The sequence below is a fragment of the Camelus bactrianus genome, chromosome 25 (assembly GCF_048773025.1).
Source record: "Camelus bactrianus isolate YW-2024 breed Bactrian camel chromosome 25, ASM4877302v1, whole genome shotgun sequence".
NCBI classification, from domain to species: domain Eukaryota; kingdom Metazoa; phylum Chordata; class Mammalia; order Artiodactyla; family Camelidae; genus Camelus; species Camelus bactrianus.
This window is the reverse complement of record NC_133563.1, coordinates 31,179,998-31,200,039: the sequence shown is the minus strand read 5'-3', so window position 1 is coordinate 31,200,039 and position 20,042 is coordinate 31,179,998. Positions and strand designations below refer to the sequence as shown.

At 38.3% G+C, this 20,042-nt stretch overlaps 1 protein-coding gene across 5 annotated transcripts in view; it reads right to left on the bottom strand.

Annotated features, from left to right (window-relative positions):
• Positions 1-2,278: 2,278 nt before the first annotated feature.
• The window catches only part of EFR3A (EFR3 homolog A), an 89,300-nt gene continuing 71,536 nt past the window's right edge, over positions 2,279-20,042 (bottom strand). For 4 of the 5 annotated variants that reach the window (XM_074353085.1, XM_074353086.1, XM_074353088.1 and 1 more), the window contains exons 19-23: positions 17,203-17,294; positions 12,478-12,526; positions 8,107-8,210; positions 7,539-7,588; positions 5,103-7,064 (exon numbers count right to left, since the gene is read on the bottom strand). In XM_074353085.1, the coding sequence (XP_074209186.1) occupies positions 6,953-7,064; positions 7,539-7,588; positions 8,107-8,210; positions 12,478-12,526; positions 17,203-17,294 (407 nt within the window). In that variant the 3' untranslated portion in view covers positions 5,103-6,952. The other variant, XM_010972659.3, reaches the window with a different exon arrangement.

The window sequence follows — 20,042 nt, the reverse complement described above, 5'->3', positions numbered from 1 at the left end:
AATGAGTTGGTCTGCATTTCACAGACGCTGGCAGAAGACACGAGATGCTGGGGTCAGCGACAAAGGACGTTATTTTTGCAGTAATGGCAGTGGCCTGAGTATCAGCATTTATGCTGGTCCCTCAAGGCCTGAGCCAGTGCAAAGAGGGCCAGATGACACCTCCACACCTCCTGGCTTTCATTACACAGCGAACCTAAAACTTTCTTATTGACTATAAGCCTGCCTGACCTTTACCCCCAGAAGAGACTGTCCTTATTATATAGGACAATAAACATGCTTCCCTTTGCTCCAAAGGGAGACCCCCATCTCTGTGTTCCAATATTGCTGTATTATATCCCTAAAAAATAGCCCAGAGTAAAGGCAGTTAGTGTCTTGGTTCACAGACATGTAGAGATGCAAGGCACGTGGCAAATGTCCAGTGACAATGACCTTACCTAGTACTCCATTGAGAAAATTGAAGTTTTCCAGTGGGAATGACCTGATCTTCCTGCCACCAAAGCTACAAAATTACCAGCACTCCTTGTCTTCCTTCCTGTTACAATGAAAAAAGTGCTCCTTATCCACATCAAAGGTCAATCCCTCCATCTACGTTCTGCGTACAGTGCCCTATTGCCTTTTCAGGGTCTGATTTCTGCAAATATTTCCTTTTTATTCTGTATCGATTTATCCCTCTCTTCTGTATCATTGAAAGCAGCATGTAAATATGCCCTAAAATCTCTCATGTTTAAAAATCTCTCCCTTGACTCATTAAGCAAGATGGCAGAAACTTGAAACTATAAACCCGATGCTCCTGGATTTAGTCTTGTCCTTAAACACACTAGGCAGTGCTACATAGGGTATCTCTGGCCTGACTTCACATCACCCAATCCCCACCGCTTACTCCAGGTCCCGCTGTGAGAACCAGCCCCACACGGGCTTCAACCTGCCTCGTTCTTGGAGTGGGATCTGAGAATGCCTACCTTCTGTGCTTCCACACTTCTTGCATCTGACACAGAACTTCTCTGAGAGAAAGGCATGGCACGCTTCAGGAAACTGCTCAGCGCTCAAGCACACGATGCAGAATGTAGGGGAGTTCATGTCAACGGGGCCATCCTTGACCATGAAGCCAAGGATACACACTTCCCCAGCCTTCATCAAGTGGGTGGCCAGTTCTGAGATTATTTGTGAGATTCCTTAGAATGTCCAGTAGGATGGATTTCCAGTCACCTACACGGCTCGTAAATGAATCCTCTTAATGAACTTTTTCTCCTTCCATTTCATTGGTCCAGTCCCTTGCTGGGGTTCCCTGCAATCATTTCCCAGAGCAATTCTGCATGTAAGCCTTTGCTTTAGGCTCTGTTTTGGGAGAACCTAAGTGACTGGCTTCCTAATAGTCTGCCTCTGACTAAAGTCTAAGTACAAGGCGATTGTAATATAGCAAAACTAAGAGGCAGTCTGATGCTCCACACTGGTTCCACCTTTTCATTCATTTGAACTTGGTACTTGAGGTCAATAATGTATCAGATGAGACAACAGGAAACAGGATCCAACAAATTAGTTAAAAAGAAAGCATATGAGACAGCATGTCATACAGACTACTCGTTTTATACCTAAAGAAACAGGTTCAGAAAAATTGAGTGATTGGACCAAGATTATAGAAATGAGACAGCTGTCAAGCTGCTTTAAGATTCAGTGATAGTGAACTCAAGGAAGATTATTGATGATAAACATTTATTCAGTGCCTACTGTGTGCCACGTAGGCGTGGCACAAGGAACCTCTCCTAAGTGACTCACTTATCCCTCAACAGGTAACCTCCGAGGGCAGAACATCCCATCCTCATCTTAGAGATAAGGGCTTTAGAGCTCAACGGTCAGTCCCTTGCCTAAGGCCACTCGCTCAGCCAGGAAGCGAGGGTGGGATCCGAACCCACAGCCCGTGCTCCTGGCCTCGCCGCTGCACTCCTAGCGCAAGTCCCTGAAGCCCACCCGCTCTACAGGGAGGCAGAGGGTCCTAGAGGAGGGCTGTTCTTTCTTAGAGAAAGGCTTCAGTAATTCACACAGCAGAGAGGCGGGCTGAAAACACAAGCACTGAGACTGATCTTCACAAGCACACACTGGCCGCTGCGTCTTAGCTCCGCCGCACCGTGACTGCAGTTACGGATCTCATGCTGCCACGTGTGTGAGGGTGAATCCACCTGGCAGCTTGATTTCCACTAAAGCCCTTCATTATTAACTAAAGCAAAATAGTGATAAGTTTAATAAATGCAATGGCTATTATAAAAATGTACTTATACAGAAGTAATTTGATTATATTTTATTGCTTACATATGAATTGCACAGTGAATTTTTACATTTCAAAAATAACTCACTTCATTACATTTAGTACATATATTGGCAGGAATAAAACAAGTCAGTTCCATTTTCAGACAGGAAGAAGAGAAATACTGTGAGGAGGGGGAATTTAACTGCTGGTATAGTATTATGATTTTAAAAGATAATGAGTTCAGAAGTACTAAAGAGTATGTGAGTGTGTGTGTGTGTGTGTGTGTACACGTACATTCAGGTTAACTCCAATGACTCTATATAAGCAAAGACAACACAACACAAGTATAGGAGGAACATTTAAATGTTAACTACTCAATGTCAAGGAAAAAATGAATGCTATAAGCAACAGTGTACAGCAAAAAGAGAATGACTAATCGTTTTTATTGAGTTTTAAATATCTACAAAAATACAGCAATACAGTGAACTTCAACAAATCCTAAACTTTCAGTATCCAAACTGGCTATAACACAGTATGCACACCTATTACCTGCAGGGTCTGCTGCCATCTTCTGGAAGGGACAACAGACCAAAGAAAAGATGCACCATTTCTTGGGAATCACTGTGAACAAGACCAGCTCAGTACTTAGGATATACAGAAGCCTACCGTGATTTAAAAACAACAACTACAACAAGAAAACCCCCCACAAAACCCAAATCAACCGTTACAAACAGAACAAGAGAAAGGTATGATGTACACTAACTGAGATGGTTTTCCTTTACATGCTATACATGCATTTTTAAATCACAGAGACACAAATTTTGTAGAGCAAAGTTTGTTTTGCATGAGTGCAAATGAATATATATCTTCTTTTCTTATACTATTAAATTATATATATTTTTCATACAAAAGCACACAGTGTTAATCTATAAAATGACATCCAAGTGGATGATGATTGTTTTTGCATGTCCCCCTGCTTAGATTCTTTAAATGCACGATCAAAAGTTAGTATCTTTCTTTAAAAATACAGAGGAAAATAAAGGAAATTAAAAAACATAAAACTTGGTCTATTAAATGGTGAAATATTTTATCTGATCAAGAGGCAAAGTTACAGTGACAGCGGCAGTGGGGCCACTAACCTCCCCAGTGGTGACTGCAGCACTACTCGGAGAACAATGTCCCGTCTGTCCACACTGAATAAACCGCCCAGGACGTCTGAGCGTCGCTTCATAGGTTTAAAAGGCTAGGATCTTTTGCAAGATGTTTCAAGACAGCAGTACTTTGGTTTAAATTTTTTAAAAAATCTCGAGTATGCTTGTTCTATTATTATTTCCTTACTTTTTTGTTTCTACTAAGGTACACAAAGTAATAACATGCCATTCTTCACTGCAATTTTTCAAACAAAAGCAAAAGCTAAAAACTGAACTGTTTTTTGGGCTACAATGTTTGATATGTGTATTGTTTTATGTAAAAAGGAATCAAATCTGAAAAGGTAGTAGAATTATAAACAGATTGTTTTATAAAAATGTCCTAAGAGAATTTTATAAGAGTTGAAAAGAAAGTTGTTCATTTTTGCCGTGTGGTGGAATTCACTAAAATGTACCTAATTTTAAGAAACCACTGTAAGTCTGTCAGCACGTGTAATCGTGGTAGCTTAAATCAACCCAAGCTTAAACGATGATCTTTAGCACACTTGATTGCTAAAACCATAGGCACTCTTTTCAAATGTAATATCACAAATCCTAAACAGAGATGCATACAAGTTACAGTTCAAATCTTACAAATTAAAAGCCCATTTGGGGCATTTTTTGACTATGAGGACTTAAAACAATGCACAATATAAAAATGTTAATTAATGTGCTCTTTATAGAAATCAAAAGGTACACATTCTTCACAGGTGAACTGGTAGCCATTTTAAATGTTGTTTTTTTCTATATTAAATATATAGCTCATTTAATTAATGGAGCCACAGCAAAATAGTACTATAATTTCAAAGCACAGTCTGTAAACTAATACATCTCATGATGTAGAAAATATTGCACAGTTCGGTACTCCAAGAGCAAGCCCTAAGACTCTCAAGTAGAATGGTCAAACTTTTGGCAGAAAACACAGTATTCCAAGAACTAGACACTTTAAAGTATGGCGATTTTAGGGTCACAGTCTAGGAATATTACTCAGTAAACGTCATTACCATGAACACGTTGAGGAATGAATGTCACTGTTAGAGCAAACGGACAGATGCCTATCACAACATCTAAAACGTGGGGACAAAAAGCCACACAACAGATTTGCAGCCCCAGGATTTAGAATATATTTGTATGTTTTTCCTTCTGCAGACAAAGAAACACAAAAGCAATTATAATTCTAAGCAGTTGTGTAGTTAGTTTAAGAATTATAATAGACACTTCATACATCTTCAACCCGCTAAAGGCTTAATTTTTAAATTACATTTTTGGGAAAAATGTTAAATATATTACTTAACAACGAAATAATGTGAGACAAATACAAGTTCAATTTTAAAAGCCATCAGGAACCTCAAAAGAAATGAACATGGCATAAATTTATCTTCAAAGGTACTCTAAGTCATATAATATAGTTGCAAAATTTCTAATCTGGTATGCCAAGCATTTGGTTAAAGATACGTTCCATTATTATTTTCAAGAAGTATGTTAATACACATTAAGTAAACCCTGAAAACTCAGCGTGGCCCTAATTTTCAGGCTTTATGCTGAGGTCTTCTGGAGCCACTCAGTACACACACAGATCCGGAAACTTCATCTCGTAGACCGGGACAGACTGGTATTGGGTATGCCCAGAAGTAATGGTCAGTGTTCCTGATGGACTGGGAGGAGGGCTGTAAAGGAAGAACAAGGCATTGTTGACAGGTGCGCTGAAAAGCTGTGAGACCCTGGAGGCTCACTAACAAGTCTGTTTAACTTCTCTGCATCACACAAAGTGCCCAGAACTACTACTCCCTAGCCAGCAACCTTGGATAAGTCACCCAGCTTTGATGTGCATCTGTTTCTACACTTGTAAAGTAAACATAATCACTACGCATTTCTTAGGTCTGCTGTAAATATTAAATGAAAGGATGCATTTAACACTGTAAATGTTCAGTAAGTAACTATTTGCAGTAAGGTTCAATAAATACAAACCATTAGTTGCAGGACCAGTAAAACAGAACTAAGCCATAATACTTATTCTAAAATATTAACCCCATATAGCCATGACAGTGTGATTACATGTAATGTGGCGGTCTCTAGCAACATCTCTTTCAAAAACATGAGTTATGGATTTGAATTTTTATTATTTCCACTCACTAGCTGGATACGCTTCAGCAAGTTACTTTACTTCTCTAAGCCTCAGTGTCTTTACATGGAAAATGAAAAAGAACAGGATCTACCTAACTTTTCAGAACTGTGCTGAGGATTAGCAAACACAACAGAAATAAAGCAGGTGGCACAGACCGAGCACACAGCAGATGTGCACTATCACAGCTAACAGGCATCAGAGAAGTCGTGGACGGGGAAGGCTGCCCGCCACGGCGGTTCTGTAGGATCAAGCCATCAGCCACCGCAGTCAGCCCCAGGGGTGCACCAGGAGGGGGATTCAGGATGGAGAAAAACAGGAAGCATTCTGTGCTTTGGCTACTGGCCCTAGACAGCTAAGATGCACATCTAAGGAGTAATTTCAACGAACCCAGATCCTTGCACTTTCCCATACATAGAAAAGCACTAAAATCACCAACCCGAGATGGCTGTTCTTTGTGATTAGCAGCCATCTTCTGATGTGTGACTACATGTTCTCTCCCCAGCCCCAGACGCCTATACATCCTGGCTCCTCCCTTGCTTCTTGGGAGCAGTTCCTCAAAGCGATCTGAAAGGTTGTCCCTCAGGTCGTAGTTCTCAGTAAGGCCCCCAAATAAAACTGAACTTGCAACTTTTAGGTTGTGCATAAAGCCCACGCCCAGAAATTTCCTCTGAATCCAAGGTATACAACGTACTGCATACTGTGGTCTGATTCTCTGTTCTGAATTTTTGTAAATGAGTGATTCTCAACTTAAGACAGTGGTGGCGGGAATGGTGCAAATGCCCAGGACAAGATGTTATACTGATGAAAACACGCCTTGCATATGAAGGCAGAAAAGATTGGAAGAAAAGCATGTAAACTAGAGCATCCACCTGCTTACTCTGTTGCCTATGGGGACTGAGGCACAACAGGCTTAGCTAATCATGTTGAAATATAAAAGATACAGCTGACGGAGAAAAAGTGCCAGAAGCACAGCCTCCATCTACGTCTCCTCTACTGTGCCACCTCACACACAGACCAGTCTCCACACCGAAGTCAATGTAAGAGCACACAGAAAGTCTTTCCTTCACAGGAACCTGGAGATCATCTCTCCCTCTGTCACGTGCTTCATTACTTAATAACCAACAGACACAGAATAACCAATGTTAGATACCGTATTTTTTTGGAGCATAAAATACAACTGTCCAATGGTATCCATGGGAAACCGGTTCCAGGGCTCCCTGCGGATACTAAAATCCGTGGATGCTCAAGTCCCTTATACAAAATGGAGCAGTGTTGGCACACGAACTGCACACATCCTCCCTTATACTTTAAATCACCTCTAGATTACACATGATAACTAACACAAAGTAAACGCTATGTAAAATAGTCGTAAATACAACAGAAGAGCTTCGTAAATAGTTACCAGCAAGCAGCAAATTCAAGTTTTGATTTTGGGGACTTTCTGGAATTTTGTTTTGATCCACAGTTGGTCGAATCTGTGAATGCAGATCCCACGGATACAGAGGGCTGACTGTAAATAACAACAGCACTCAAATGAAGATGACTTGGGAAAACTCAAGGAAATTCTAATAATTCAAGTGAGCCATATGCACAGGTAGAATCGTTACTGCCCTGGAAAGAACTATGAGGTTGAACCACATAAAACTGTAGTGTTTGCAGGTCAAAATGGTTAAAACATGTGAGAAATTAACTTGTTAAACATATCATTAGAATGACAGTCTTCCAAATTACTCAAATGTCCTTTCAGGACCATTTTGAAGGAACAAAATGATCTGGAAGATGAAAGCTAGAAAAGCTGGAAGCCCCCTGGGTAAGAAATGGTATCATTTCCAGTAAGCAGAACAACTTCAAGGACAAAGGCGCCTATCTGATCTTGCGTTTACCCTAAATGAAAAGCACAATTACTTAAGCAGCCACAAATGTACAGGGGTCTAACAGTTTCTATTTTGCTGTCTTATTGCTCTTCTAGGATCAAATCCCTTACCGTATGGTGAGTTCCAATATTTGAGCCAGTCTATCATGAAGCAAATTTGCCTACAAAGGAGAAAAAAAATGTTAAAAATGGATTAATTTTTTTCCCAAATATCCATATGAAATAATATAAATGCAATTTACAGGACAAAGTATAACTGTAACTATTCAGCTGATGGTGCAGAATGCTTCAATGCTTTGGTTTTATCTGTCTCAAACACTGGAACTTAATGTAAAGATTCTCTTTTATTTCTTTCCTAGTCTCACTGGTAAAAACAAATCAACAGACATATAAAACAAAATACCCACAGCAAAATCACTGAAAATCATTGCAAAAGAAGTTTCAAAGCAACAACAATCATTAATATTTAGTTTGGGATCTGCCATCCCCATCGGCTTATGTTACACACAAAAAATCATTCAGGCTTCATAGCTACGCCTTCAGAGCTTTTAGTCTCTACCTGATCCATTACCTTGTGTTCTGCTGATTTGCCTAAAGCTTGAAGCCTACCAACCAATTACCAAGAAAGTTTCCTCAAAATGAAACTCCACCCCCACCCCCTCACCATGTGTTCACTTACTTTGGATTCACACTGTGCTGCTATTTCTTCAAAAGGTGCTTTCTGGAATTTCTCTATGACTAGACGCCTCTTTTCCTTTTCCTGTTCTTCCATTCCACTGGTATCTATAGACATATTTAAAATGATCCATTAAAAGTAATATAGAATTTCATAGAACCTGCTAATGTCCGTAAGAGCAAATGATCTATAAATCAAAAATAAGGGTAATTTATAGGACCACTTGTATAGGGAAAAAAGCAAAAGGTGTAACATCCTTGAAATGTGTTAGATAAGGCTAGAAAGCGCACATACAAAAAATGTAAAACCTACACAGCACAGACTCCCTCCGTCTCTCTCACCAAAAAAACAGGAGCAGGACAACTTCCAACAAGTCAGACAACTTGAAGGCCCTTCTTGAAGGATATTCTTTTACTAATAAACATGTCCGTGTGTGTATGGGGTATTAAAAGTCTGCTAAACTTGACAATGAATGGCATAACCGAAATACAGATATAATCATTTGAACCAAATTTCCATTTATCTTCCACAATTTAAAAAGGGATTTTTAAATTTATCTTAAGATGATCTGTGATCTAGCCAAAGTTTGTAAGAAAGTAAAATAATTAATGTCTATCTTTTTGATACCACTAATATAATAACTGTGTCTATTTGCTTAGGAATATGAAAAGGCAGCTAATTAACGGCTCATTTATTGATGGGCTGCTACATAACAACTTGGTGAGTCTTTTTTTTTTTTTTCTTCTGGTCAAGAATTTCATAAGATGAAATGCACTCTGTTCAAGGTCCTTCAAGCAAAGCTCCTCTTCAGGTGGACAAACTGTAACAATTAGCTAGTTCTGAAAAGTGGAAATAGCAGGTAGAAAGGAAATATGCGTTATTTTTTTCCTCTGAAATTGTGGCAGGTTAACAAAGTTGCAGCATTTATGTATTTTTTCTGAATACAGAATTATGATCATATCTCTAGTGTTCACTAGACCAGGGTCACAAGCTCCAATGTGTCAGAGGCCAGGCAGGAAACATAACTGTTTAAAGCAGGTCCGTAAAAGCAGTAGGAAATGAGGAGACCTGCGCAAGCTGAGCATACATTGCTGGGCTCTATTCAGTTTCTGAAAATAACACTTCAACCTGCAGGCAGCAAGTTAGTTTTCCATGCATTAGTCCCGCATTTCTCAAATCTTGTGGTTTCAAGACTCCTTTACACTAGAACAAATAACTGAGAAAGCCGAATAGCTTTATTTAGTGTATAATATAGCCTTTGATATTTTCTACACTACAACATAAAAATGAGAAACTTTCAAAATATTCACTAAATTAAAAAAAAATAAAACCACTATATGTTAACATAAATATATGTTAACATAAATAGTATTTAATGAAAAAAAACCCGTGTTTTCTAAAGTGAAAAATTTAGTGAACAGAATGGCATTGTTTAATATTTTTACAAATTCTTTAATGTCTGGCTTAATAGAAGGCAGCTGGATACTATCTGCAAATGCGTTCAGTCCACTGCAGTATGTTATTTTGGTTGACGTAGATTAAAAAAATCTAAGCTCACACAGCTATGTATTAGGAAAGTGTAATTCAGTAGCCTTTTCACAAAACATGGCTATCTCCTCTTGGACACAACAACAAAACACGACAAACACTTTAACAGCTGCAATATGGAATTTGAGACCCTATTAATACACTTTTTGTAACTGGTTACATTAACATCTACTGATCTGTTTTACAGTTTACGTAGAGCTTTCCTCACGCATGATTTTGTAACATCATCCAATGATCGCTTAGAATACTGCTCCACTGACTGACACAGATCCTCTAAACGTAGATATTTCATATTGTAAAATACTCTAAAAATCACATCTGTTAGTTTACCACAGATCTCATTAGAAAGGTCCTTAAATAAATATTGGGGAACTCTCAAACTCACAGTGGCAGAAACAAGTTTCAAAATTCTAATTTTGTTCAAAAGTGCTAATTTTATCATCGGGAGCAAATACTGTCAGTGTGGCTTTTTTCACTTTAAGTGACAGCTTCACTTCATTGTCTAATAAGTACCGTAAGTTTTCTGCCTTTTTTACTTTTTAAAGTAAAAATGGTGTTCCTTGTAAAAATTAACTAGTTCTGATTGTAAATAAAAGCAATCAAAGGGACGCTTTAAGTGTGTATTTCTCAAGGACATGCATTTGTGGGTTGAGATTTAATAGCTTAATCATTTATACTGACTCATCATGGACATTCTTAAGAGATATCCTGCTTTTTAAAAAAAACTGAGAGTGTGTGGTGCTGCAGAACACGGGGACCACTAGTAGAGTTTGATGCCACTGCTTTCATTCATGTTAAACAATGCAGTAAAAAGGTAAATAATGTCTTAGTATTATGTTAAAAATAGTTTTTGACTTGAAGGATCCCTTGAAAGAGTTGCCGCGGGGCTCCAGGTGTCCAAAGGCATACTTTGTGAACCACTGCCAGACTGTAAATTCCTCAACATGCCATCAATTTTTCTACTATTTTTTATTTTCTTTTGGTTGGGGGAGGTATCATGCCATTAATTTTTAAATGTCTCAAAGTATCTTGTACATAATAGGTGTTCAAAAGTTGCTTACTAAATTCAACTAATTTAATTTTGGCAAATTTGATATTATATTACAATAATGGATTAAGCTGAAAAAGGTCAGATTTCATTTCATATATGATGGGTACTAGAGTGCTTCACTTCCGTTGACAGTGATATTCTTATTCTAATATTTCTTAAAAATTGAGAGCTAATTCCCACTGTTGTGAAAGTCAATTTCCACCCTCTATTGCTTCACCAATTAGAAATGAACTGTGATCAAGGCATCGTTAGCCTAGTAGTAGTTTTAGTAATTTATATTAATACTTATTTGAAGGAATCATTTAAAAATTTTTAAAAGGGGCAAATTATATAAGATAAAATTTATTTGCATGAAGGTGAAAGGAGAAAAAAAAATCAGAGTAATATTTTAGGAAAAGATAAGTGAAAAGATTACAGAGTCAGCCAGTCCTGGGTATGAAGTTTGGGTCCAGCATTTACTAGTATGTGATCTCAGGAGAGTTTGTTGCTTTCTCTGCCTCAATGCTCTCCCTGATAAAACAGCAAGGATTAACGTGATGCTCTATCAGGCCTGCTGACGATTTTAGCCAGCTCCTTTCTCTTACACCAGTAGAAACACACTTCTAATTACACTACTGTATGCCTGTTAAAAAAATCACTTTATGTAATTCTCTCAGAATTTCTCAGAATTGAAAAGGGAACCCTCCTCCACTGCTGGTGGGAATGCAGGTTGGTGCAGCCACTGTGGAAAACAGGATGGAGATTCCTCAAAAGACTAGGAATAGACTTACTATATGACCCAGGAATCCCACTCCTGGGCATATATCCAGAAGGAACCCTACTTCAAAATGACCCCTGCACCCCAATGTTCATAGCAGCACTATTTACAATAGCCAAACCATGGAAACAGCCTAAATGTCCATCAACAGATGACTGGATAAAGAAGATGTGGTATATTTATATAATAGAATACTATTCAGCCATAAAAACCAACAACATAACGCCATTTGCAGCAACATGGATGTTCCTGGAGAATGTTATTCTAATTGACAAAAAGCCAGAAAGAGAAAGAAAAATACCATATGAGATCACTCATATGTGGAATCCAAAAAATCAAAAACAAAACAAAAAACATAAATACAGAACAGAAACAGACTCACAGACATAGAATACAAACTTGTGGTTGCCAAGGGGGCGGAGGGTGGGAAGGGACAGATGGGATTTCAAAACGTAGGATAAACAAAATTACACTGTAGAGCACAGGGAAATATATACAAGATCTTGTGGTAGCTCATAGAGAAAAAAAAAATGTGACAATGAATATATGTATGCTCATGTATAACTGAAAAATTGTGCTCTACACTGGAATTTGACACAACATTGTACAATGACTATTACTCAATAAAAAAAAGTTAAAAAAAAAAAAAAAGAATTTCTCAGAATTTTCATCCACTCATCTCCCAGAAGAGGAAATACACTGACTATTTCTCATAAATCCATGCAGCCTGAATGCTGGCCACCAAATAAGGGTGGCATCAAAATACGTGATGCTATGCTTTCACAGTTCTAGAAAAGTCCGTCCATACAAAGGAAAATAATTGTCTACAACAAGACAGGACAATTACAAAAGTTTAAAGAATGTAACTAAATAAATCAATTATATATGTATATAGAAATCAACAGTATACATATTTGCCATGCTGCCTCTCTTCATTCTGGCATCTAAACAAGTACTAAGATAAAGATGAGCTAGCAAAACATTAGCAGAGTTAACAGGCAAACAATAAAAATCTCACCAATTGCTTTCTTTAATGCTTCAAAGGTGATTTCTTCAGTGTTACTAACCTAGAGAAAAGTGATTTTAAGTAAAATAAAGAGTTAGGAAAGGTCAATATAAATGACACCTTCACCTAGCTACAAGCCATCTAATAACTTTCACAAATATTTTCTCTTCTTTGCGTTGGCTGTATTTGTGATTCTGCTCCACGGTTATCAGATAATCTCCTCTTTTTCACTGGCTTTAACAATGGCTTACTGCAGCGGTTCCCCAAACAAGTCCACAGACCGGCATTACACTGGCAGCACTAGCATCCTCTAAGGCAATCCAATCAGCACTCAAGGCACAGATAACATATACACGCAGTTTCAGCTACGTGATAAATACTCCACATACTTTACACCCTTTAAAAGTTTGGTACCACATACGTTTTACAAATCAAAAATTAAGTTAAAATAAAATTAAAAGCAAGAATCACTCCTTTTGGAAGTGTTTAATGAGTACAGCTGACAGACATCTTAAAATAATCATACTCTGGATCTTTTAAGGTCGATCACCAAGTCTTGTTCTCTAGAAATACCCTTTAACTTGAGGCTTTCAAATCTCTCTCTTGCTTTGGGACATGTAAAAGGCATGAAATCAACTGCTATATAAAAAGTCAGTAATATTTTCTGTGGCACTAGAACAGGTTCAGAAGGAATAATGTATCTGATTACACTAATATCTCTGAATAAAAGTAAAGAAACGATACACGAGTACTTGCCTGGGACTTCGGTAATCCCTAATTTTAGCTCATGAGCTTCTCTCTTGCTAAGTCTTAAGGCAGCAAGACTAGTGAAGCCAAAAGACTTCATGCTTTGCACCTTAGCTTCTCTGCAATACAAAGGCTTTAGCTGGAAATCAGGCAGCAAGGGTTCCACTACCTCGGTTTTTCTACTGAGGGTTCATATTTCTAGTTAAAGTCAGATTAAACCTGGGACTCTTCAGTTGCTCTGTTCTAGATATTTGGAGCAGATTCACAAGATTAGGCTCTGGCTGGTCGATTATTTGCACCTAGAAGCAATCTAGTACTTCAAAGAAAAAACCCACTGGTGTTCTTACAGCTGGTTAAAAGCTTTAGTCCTTTGAGAAACAACCATAGCGCAGAAGAAAGAACACTGGAGAAGAAAGCAAGCCAGAATTCTTGTTACATATAATTTTTACTTATTACCTGTTTAATCCTGGCTAACTGAAAAGCTAACGCATTTTATCTGATAATTCTTGTTTTGTTTGTTTTTGTTTTCCTTAATTTGGATTATTATGATGCAATTTCCTAGCATCAAAAACATCCAAGTCACTCTGTTCCTTCCTTTTTTTACCTCCTTCCCCTAAATCCCTTTCAGTCACTTGCTGGTCCAACCCATCCCCCACCTAGAACAGGGAACGCCTGCTCTCCCGCCCCTTGCCCCGTCTCCAGCCTGGCTGCTCCAGACCCTCGCTACCTCTCGTGCAGACTGTCACAAGCACCTCCTAACTGGCCTCTCTGCCTCCAGTCTCTTCTTTCCACTTTAGCCTGGTGACACTTCCGAGATTCTTTTCATGAAAGCACAGCTCCGATAATGACACTGCCCAAATTTCCGTGTTTCCCCACTTCCTACCAAAGTATATACAAAGCCCTCACTCAGCCTGGTGATAAAACCTTCTATAATTTGGCTTCAATCCTGTTTCCCACTCTTTCCTTTTGTGAATCCTATTTTTTTTGAAAGAGGGATTTCTTTTTACTAATGTTTAATGACTCATATTTTTCATACAAAGTAGTTGTTAAATACAAGCCACCTACTTCATTTGGTGCTCAAGCAAACTATGATCTGTTCCAAATCTATAGAAAACATTGGCTGAGCTGGAGCTATGGAGAAACGGAGCAAAGGCATGATCCTAGAGGAGTTTCAACATTGCTTTTACTTTTTATGACTTTTGCCTTATGTGTGATCTACAGCTCTTACCAGACTGTACCACACCCTTGGTCTTGCATAAGATCTGCTGTTCATCTTTTTCTCACCAGACTAGCGGTACTGCCACTCGCACGGACACCTTAGTAATTTTACAGCACCTAGCACAGCAGGCTCTGACTAACATTAACCTGACATGAGACATCCTGCTTTGTTAGCACACATACGGGTTTCTTCAGTTGTACTTGGGAAAAAGGCAGGAATAAATATGTGTAAAACAAAGAGCTGTTATTTGTCCGAGAATAAATGACAATCCTTTTCAGCCAACAAGTGACTTCATTTTATATAAAAATTTTATATGTACTCAAAATTTAATGTATATAGCCTCCTATCCATTCCCCCCAAGTCAAGCATTGACTATTACCTTTCAGAGAGAAGAACTGAATCATGGTTTCAGGTTCTACTCGCATCCATCATGCTACCAGCCAGGCCTCCAGTGCTCAGAGAGCACCAGAGATCAGACTCGTGCCTGTGGCGCTTTATTCTGTCAGTCAAGCTGATCATTTAATTTCAAGAGGCAGAGATGCCTCTATTTTACCCTTTATATTCTCAAAGACCTTAATCTAATTTAGGTATCTTTACACGTATATAGCGCAATTTTTAGGGAAACTCCACTAAGTGATTCACGGTGGAATAGAATTTGAATTGCAAATGTTAGAACTGACATACCTCAAGTGGAACAGGTATTTTAATAGAACATGGTAATAAGCTAAGCTATATCCAAGGAAAATAAAAATTTTGTTATGAGCGCCATCTAAACAATTTTCTTTTTTTAAAAGTTACAGGCTCTAAAAGCAGGTACCAGATATGCCTGTAGACTATGTGGGATTATGTATATACAATTTCAAATAATTTTGATGAAATAATGTTTTTTCAGATGATAAACTTTCTTATTTGATTCATTGTTAGCAAACACACTTATTCTTAGTTTGACATGTTATACCATTAACTGGTGAATACCTAATTGATGAGAATTTCTCCTGTCCATGCAATGAAATTAGTTTTAGCCTAAAAGGTACTGTTATTCTGTCTTCTGGCATTTGAACAATCATTCCTAATATGCCAAATCAGGTTCCATCATAGTAAATGAGTTTGAAACTCCAATGTGCTCAAGTAAGTCTTATACCAAACTGTATTTAACTTTTCAAATACTCAGCGTGCGGCATATTTGACTGAGGATTTACAGTTATAGCAAAGAGGAAACAGTCGGATCTTTAACAAGTTAACAAATGTTTTAATGGACTTAAATGTAAAATCCGTGTTCAAGAATCTTCCTCCTACATTGTCTTCATGCAAATGGTTTTTTCAGATCATTTCATCAAAAGACTGATTCTTTGCAACAGTTTGAAGTGTTACATATGCACTTTTAAAAGAAATGAAAATGGTTAACAAAAGATGAATGGAAAAATACCAGCTAATAAAGCAGACTGCACTCCTGACAAGTATAACCTAAGGCTTTGGATGAATTTCTCCCCTCAAAGGTAACAGCAGGAAATTTATGATCATTAAAAGACAGAGTTAGCAAAATATCCTCCCTGCTAGTAAGAAGTGTATAAAGTAAAATGGCTTTGAAGAGGTAAAATGTAGGAATGATGATTTTTTCTTGAGCCTTAAACTGGCAAGAAACTTTAAACCAACCTTAAAGCCCTAAGTCCCAAAATGAACACCAACTGCCTGTTCGACCATTCTGATGCTCTGCAGACAAGTTCTTAGTAAAACTGACTAATTCTACATAATAGGGAGTTAAATAGCATGAAAGATATGAATTAACTGGCTGTACCCGGGCCGCCAAATAGTTTTAATTCCTTAAGACAAATTAACTGACAGGGATTGGAAGTAGGAGGGAGAAAGGAGGCTGAGAAAGCATGAATTCAGACAATTTCCTTCCCCTTTTCTTATGTGGATATTCTTTTAATTATTTACATTGCACCAGTGAGAAATGATGAAATGCCTAGCAAAGCAAACAATGGGTAAACCACAAGGAGGAGGCTGATTGACATCCTGGCATTTCGGCACTTTTACTTGATTATCAAAAAATTCTCTGCTGATGTGTGTGAATAAGTCCTAGAGAACACTGGATGCTTTTTCTTCCTGCTTTTACCTTCCTGTAACTCAGGAGGGTACACTCTTGTGCTCTATTGAAAAGAGGAGAACATTAAATCTATGATGTTTCAAATAACTCCTGAAAGCATACATAGGTCATTGACTCAGCTTAACCTACACTAAATGCATTGCATTTACTATCACAAATGAGTAAAACATTTTTAAAAACCTTCATAGGTGAAATTTTGAAATTTTCTAAAAGTAGTGAGCATTCGGCTTCACATGAGAGTGTATAATTCCATTTATTCTCACAACTTATGTTTCATAAATCTTTAAAAACAAACAGGATCTGGAAGGCCTACTCATTTAATAACAGGACTTGTGCAACATTTCTTTCTTACAAAAAAATCTTACAAAAAAACTTACTTTGTTCTATGATTCCTTTTACTACACTGAGTTACAGTGTGAAATCTAGTGACATAACACATAATAATCAAGTTTATGTATCTTTAGAGGTGCTTGAAATGAGTTCAGTAAAGTAAATTATAGATAAGTTCAAGGCTAAATCAGATTAATTTCTACTAACAATTTTGTTGATTTGGGGGTAAATCAGAGCTGTATTTGCTCCTGTTTAAAAGACTGTTGGGGGGTGGCTCTTTTAAGTTGATGCCTATCTCAAGACAGTATCCTGTCACGGACTTTCAGCAACTTACCACATCATCAGAAGGAATGCTGTTGGGTAAAATATCCACCTGGATGGATACGGTATCCACAATACTTTTTCTTCTAGAAAGTCGATCTTCATCTAAAATAAACAAAATTTCCCCCATTATTTGCTAGTTAGAAATTGTCATTTACAAATCCTTTATTTCAGATTTCAAAAATTTCAGGAAATTAAGGCAGACTGTCCTTTTTACTCTTAAAAAATATATAAAGCAGTGTGTTCTCAGACTTTAACATTTTGTGAAGCAGATAAAAAAATAAAATTGACGGGTGAACTCAGTTTAATACAGGTGACACTTCAACAACAGGGAGGTTAGGGGTGCCAGCACCTGCATAGTCAAAAAATCAGCGTATGAGTCAGCCCCCGTATCCCTGGTTCCACATCCACGGGGTCAGCCAACCACAGATCACATAGCACGAGCCGTAGTACGTACTGAAAAAAATCCTGTCTTTGTGGACACACCAAGTTCAAGCCTGCATTGTTCAAGGGTCAACTGGTGCTTTTTATTTTCCAAAAAGGGGCACTTAGAATAGCAACATCAACTACTATTACCTAATACTTTAATAGAAAACAACAGTCGAAGTAACATCAAAATGACGAATTATGTAATTTAAATTGAACATATATATTCAGTTTAAATGAAAACTCACGATATTGCCCATATACCTCTCATTTTTCCACAAAACAGTGAATGCTGTCAACTAACTACAGTTTTATAGTAACAGTTTAGGAACCAATGTCTAAAAGTGTTCACTGTGCATTAAAATTTATGGGTTGAAAGAACTTGCTGCTTCAGCTAATAGCTCCTTCTCCACCTTTCCAGTCATTAGACTCCACCGGCTCCTTATCTTTCGCTTTATAATCCAACCACCTGTCCAGAAAAACTTCCTCTTCACTTCAGTGCTCCAACTGATCTACTCTTTTTCTCACTGTTGCAAACTTGTTTACCTGTTTGGTCTGAATTGCTCTGACCTTTAATTACCTACTCTTCTTAACCCCTGCAATTATAATCCTGCCCCAACCACTCTTTTTAAAGTGTTTTTTTTCATAAAACTCCACTGTCTTCCTAATCACTAAATTCAACAGCTATTCCTCAGTGTATTTTGTGCTTAACCACCTCATGAAGATTTGAATTTTTTGATTAAAATCTCCTTCCATATGTTCTTTCTTACTTCTGCTTTCTACTGCAGCATTTCAACATCCAACAAATCCATTAAGTGAACAGAGGCATGTTAGGTGTTAGAGACAGATTGCTGAGGTACTCCATGCCCTCACAGAGCTTACAGTCCAATGGGGAAGACAGAAACAAACAAATGACTGCACAAATAATAAAGTATGATGGAGAAGTACAGAATGCTAGGAGGCCATCTTAATAATCAAGGCAAAACCAGAAGAAAGGAAGCCACTCTGCATATCCCAATACAAGGATCATTCAGACCATGGTTAGATTATTAAGAGGTATATAACTTCAGTCAGCCCTCAGTATCCGTGGTTCTGCGTCCATGGATTCAACCAACTGCAGCTCATACAGCGCTGTGGTATGTATGTACTGAAAAAAAAATCTGCTGATAGGTGGACCTGTGCAGTTCAAACCTCTGGTTGTTCACGGGTCAACTGCACTGTGATTTTATTCCACTGAAGGGGTGAAGAATGAACTAAAAGAAGGCCAGCATAAAGAGACTGGTTTCTTTCCTACTGACTACTCCTGTACTCCAAGGTGGCCTTCCATAGCAGTAATTAATGCTGTTAACCAAATACGGCAAGTTTACCCTCTTTCTGGGCATGCAGTAGGACTGCAATTCCTGGTCTCTCTGTGGTTAGGAGGGACTGTGTAACCAGTTCTGGCCAATAAACTATGGGCATGTTGCAGAGAGGGGGTTGTTCCATCAGTCTGAACTCCAGAATATGGATGACAGGAAGTTACACACAGTTGGAGCAAAAAATAAATCTTTACTGTTCTAAACCACTAAAAACCTGTGACTGCTTGCTCTCACAGCATAACTTGGCCAGGGTTTCTCAACCTTGGCACTACCAGCATTTTGGGTCAGATAACTGTCGTTTTGGAAGCTCCTCTGTGCATTGCAGGGTATTCAGCAGCCTCTCTGACTTCTGCCCACTAGACACCAGGAGGCCTGCCCCAGTGGTGACAACTAAAAATGTCTCTAGGGTCAACTAGTGTTCCCTGGGATGGGCAAAACCACCCACGGTTGAGAACCCCTGACCCGGTCCATCCTGACTGATAACAGACCTTTCTAGAATTTTCCCTGTATGCCACCACCTCATTATAAGCTTCTTAAACAGCAAAACACGAACCACATCACTCACCCAAGCAATTCTGCCCATTGCTTGATGAAGTAAAAAGGTGTTCTGGGTTCTCCAGTCAAATCTTACCAACAGCAACTTCAACTGTCCCCTGATCCATCTGGTGTTCAAGGCAGATGTGCCTGTTCTCGTCTCCGAGCGCGCTGTGGCACACCTGCCTCACATGCTTCTTTACAAACAGAAACTCCTACTGGAAACAGTTTATTACCTGCCCTTCTTTATGTCCTCCCCACCATCCAGATTCTTATCTTTCAAGCCCTAGTTAAATATTATCTCATTTCCTTTCAATCTTAAATATTACTCTAATTTTACTTATCCTTCTTTCTTCCAGCTACAAAAATTTACTATCAGTTATGGTCCCTTATCACTCTTCATTTTTACCCTTTAGTCATCTACTGGGCCTTGAACTATAGACATGAAAATTAATGTCCTCTCCCCCAACTACGCAAGAAATCCAGCGATCAACTCTGTGTTCTGCATCTGTCATACATGAGTTACTCAGGTTCT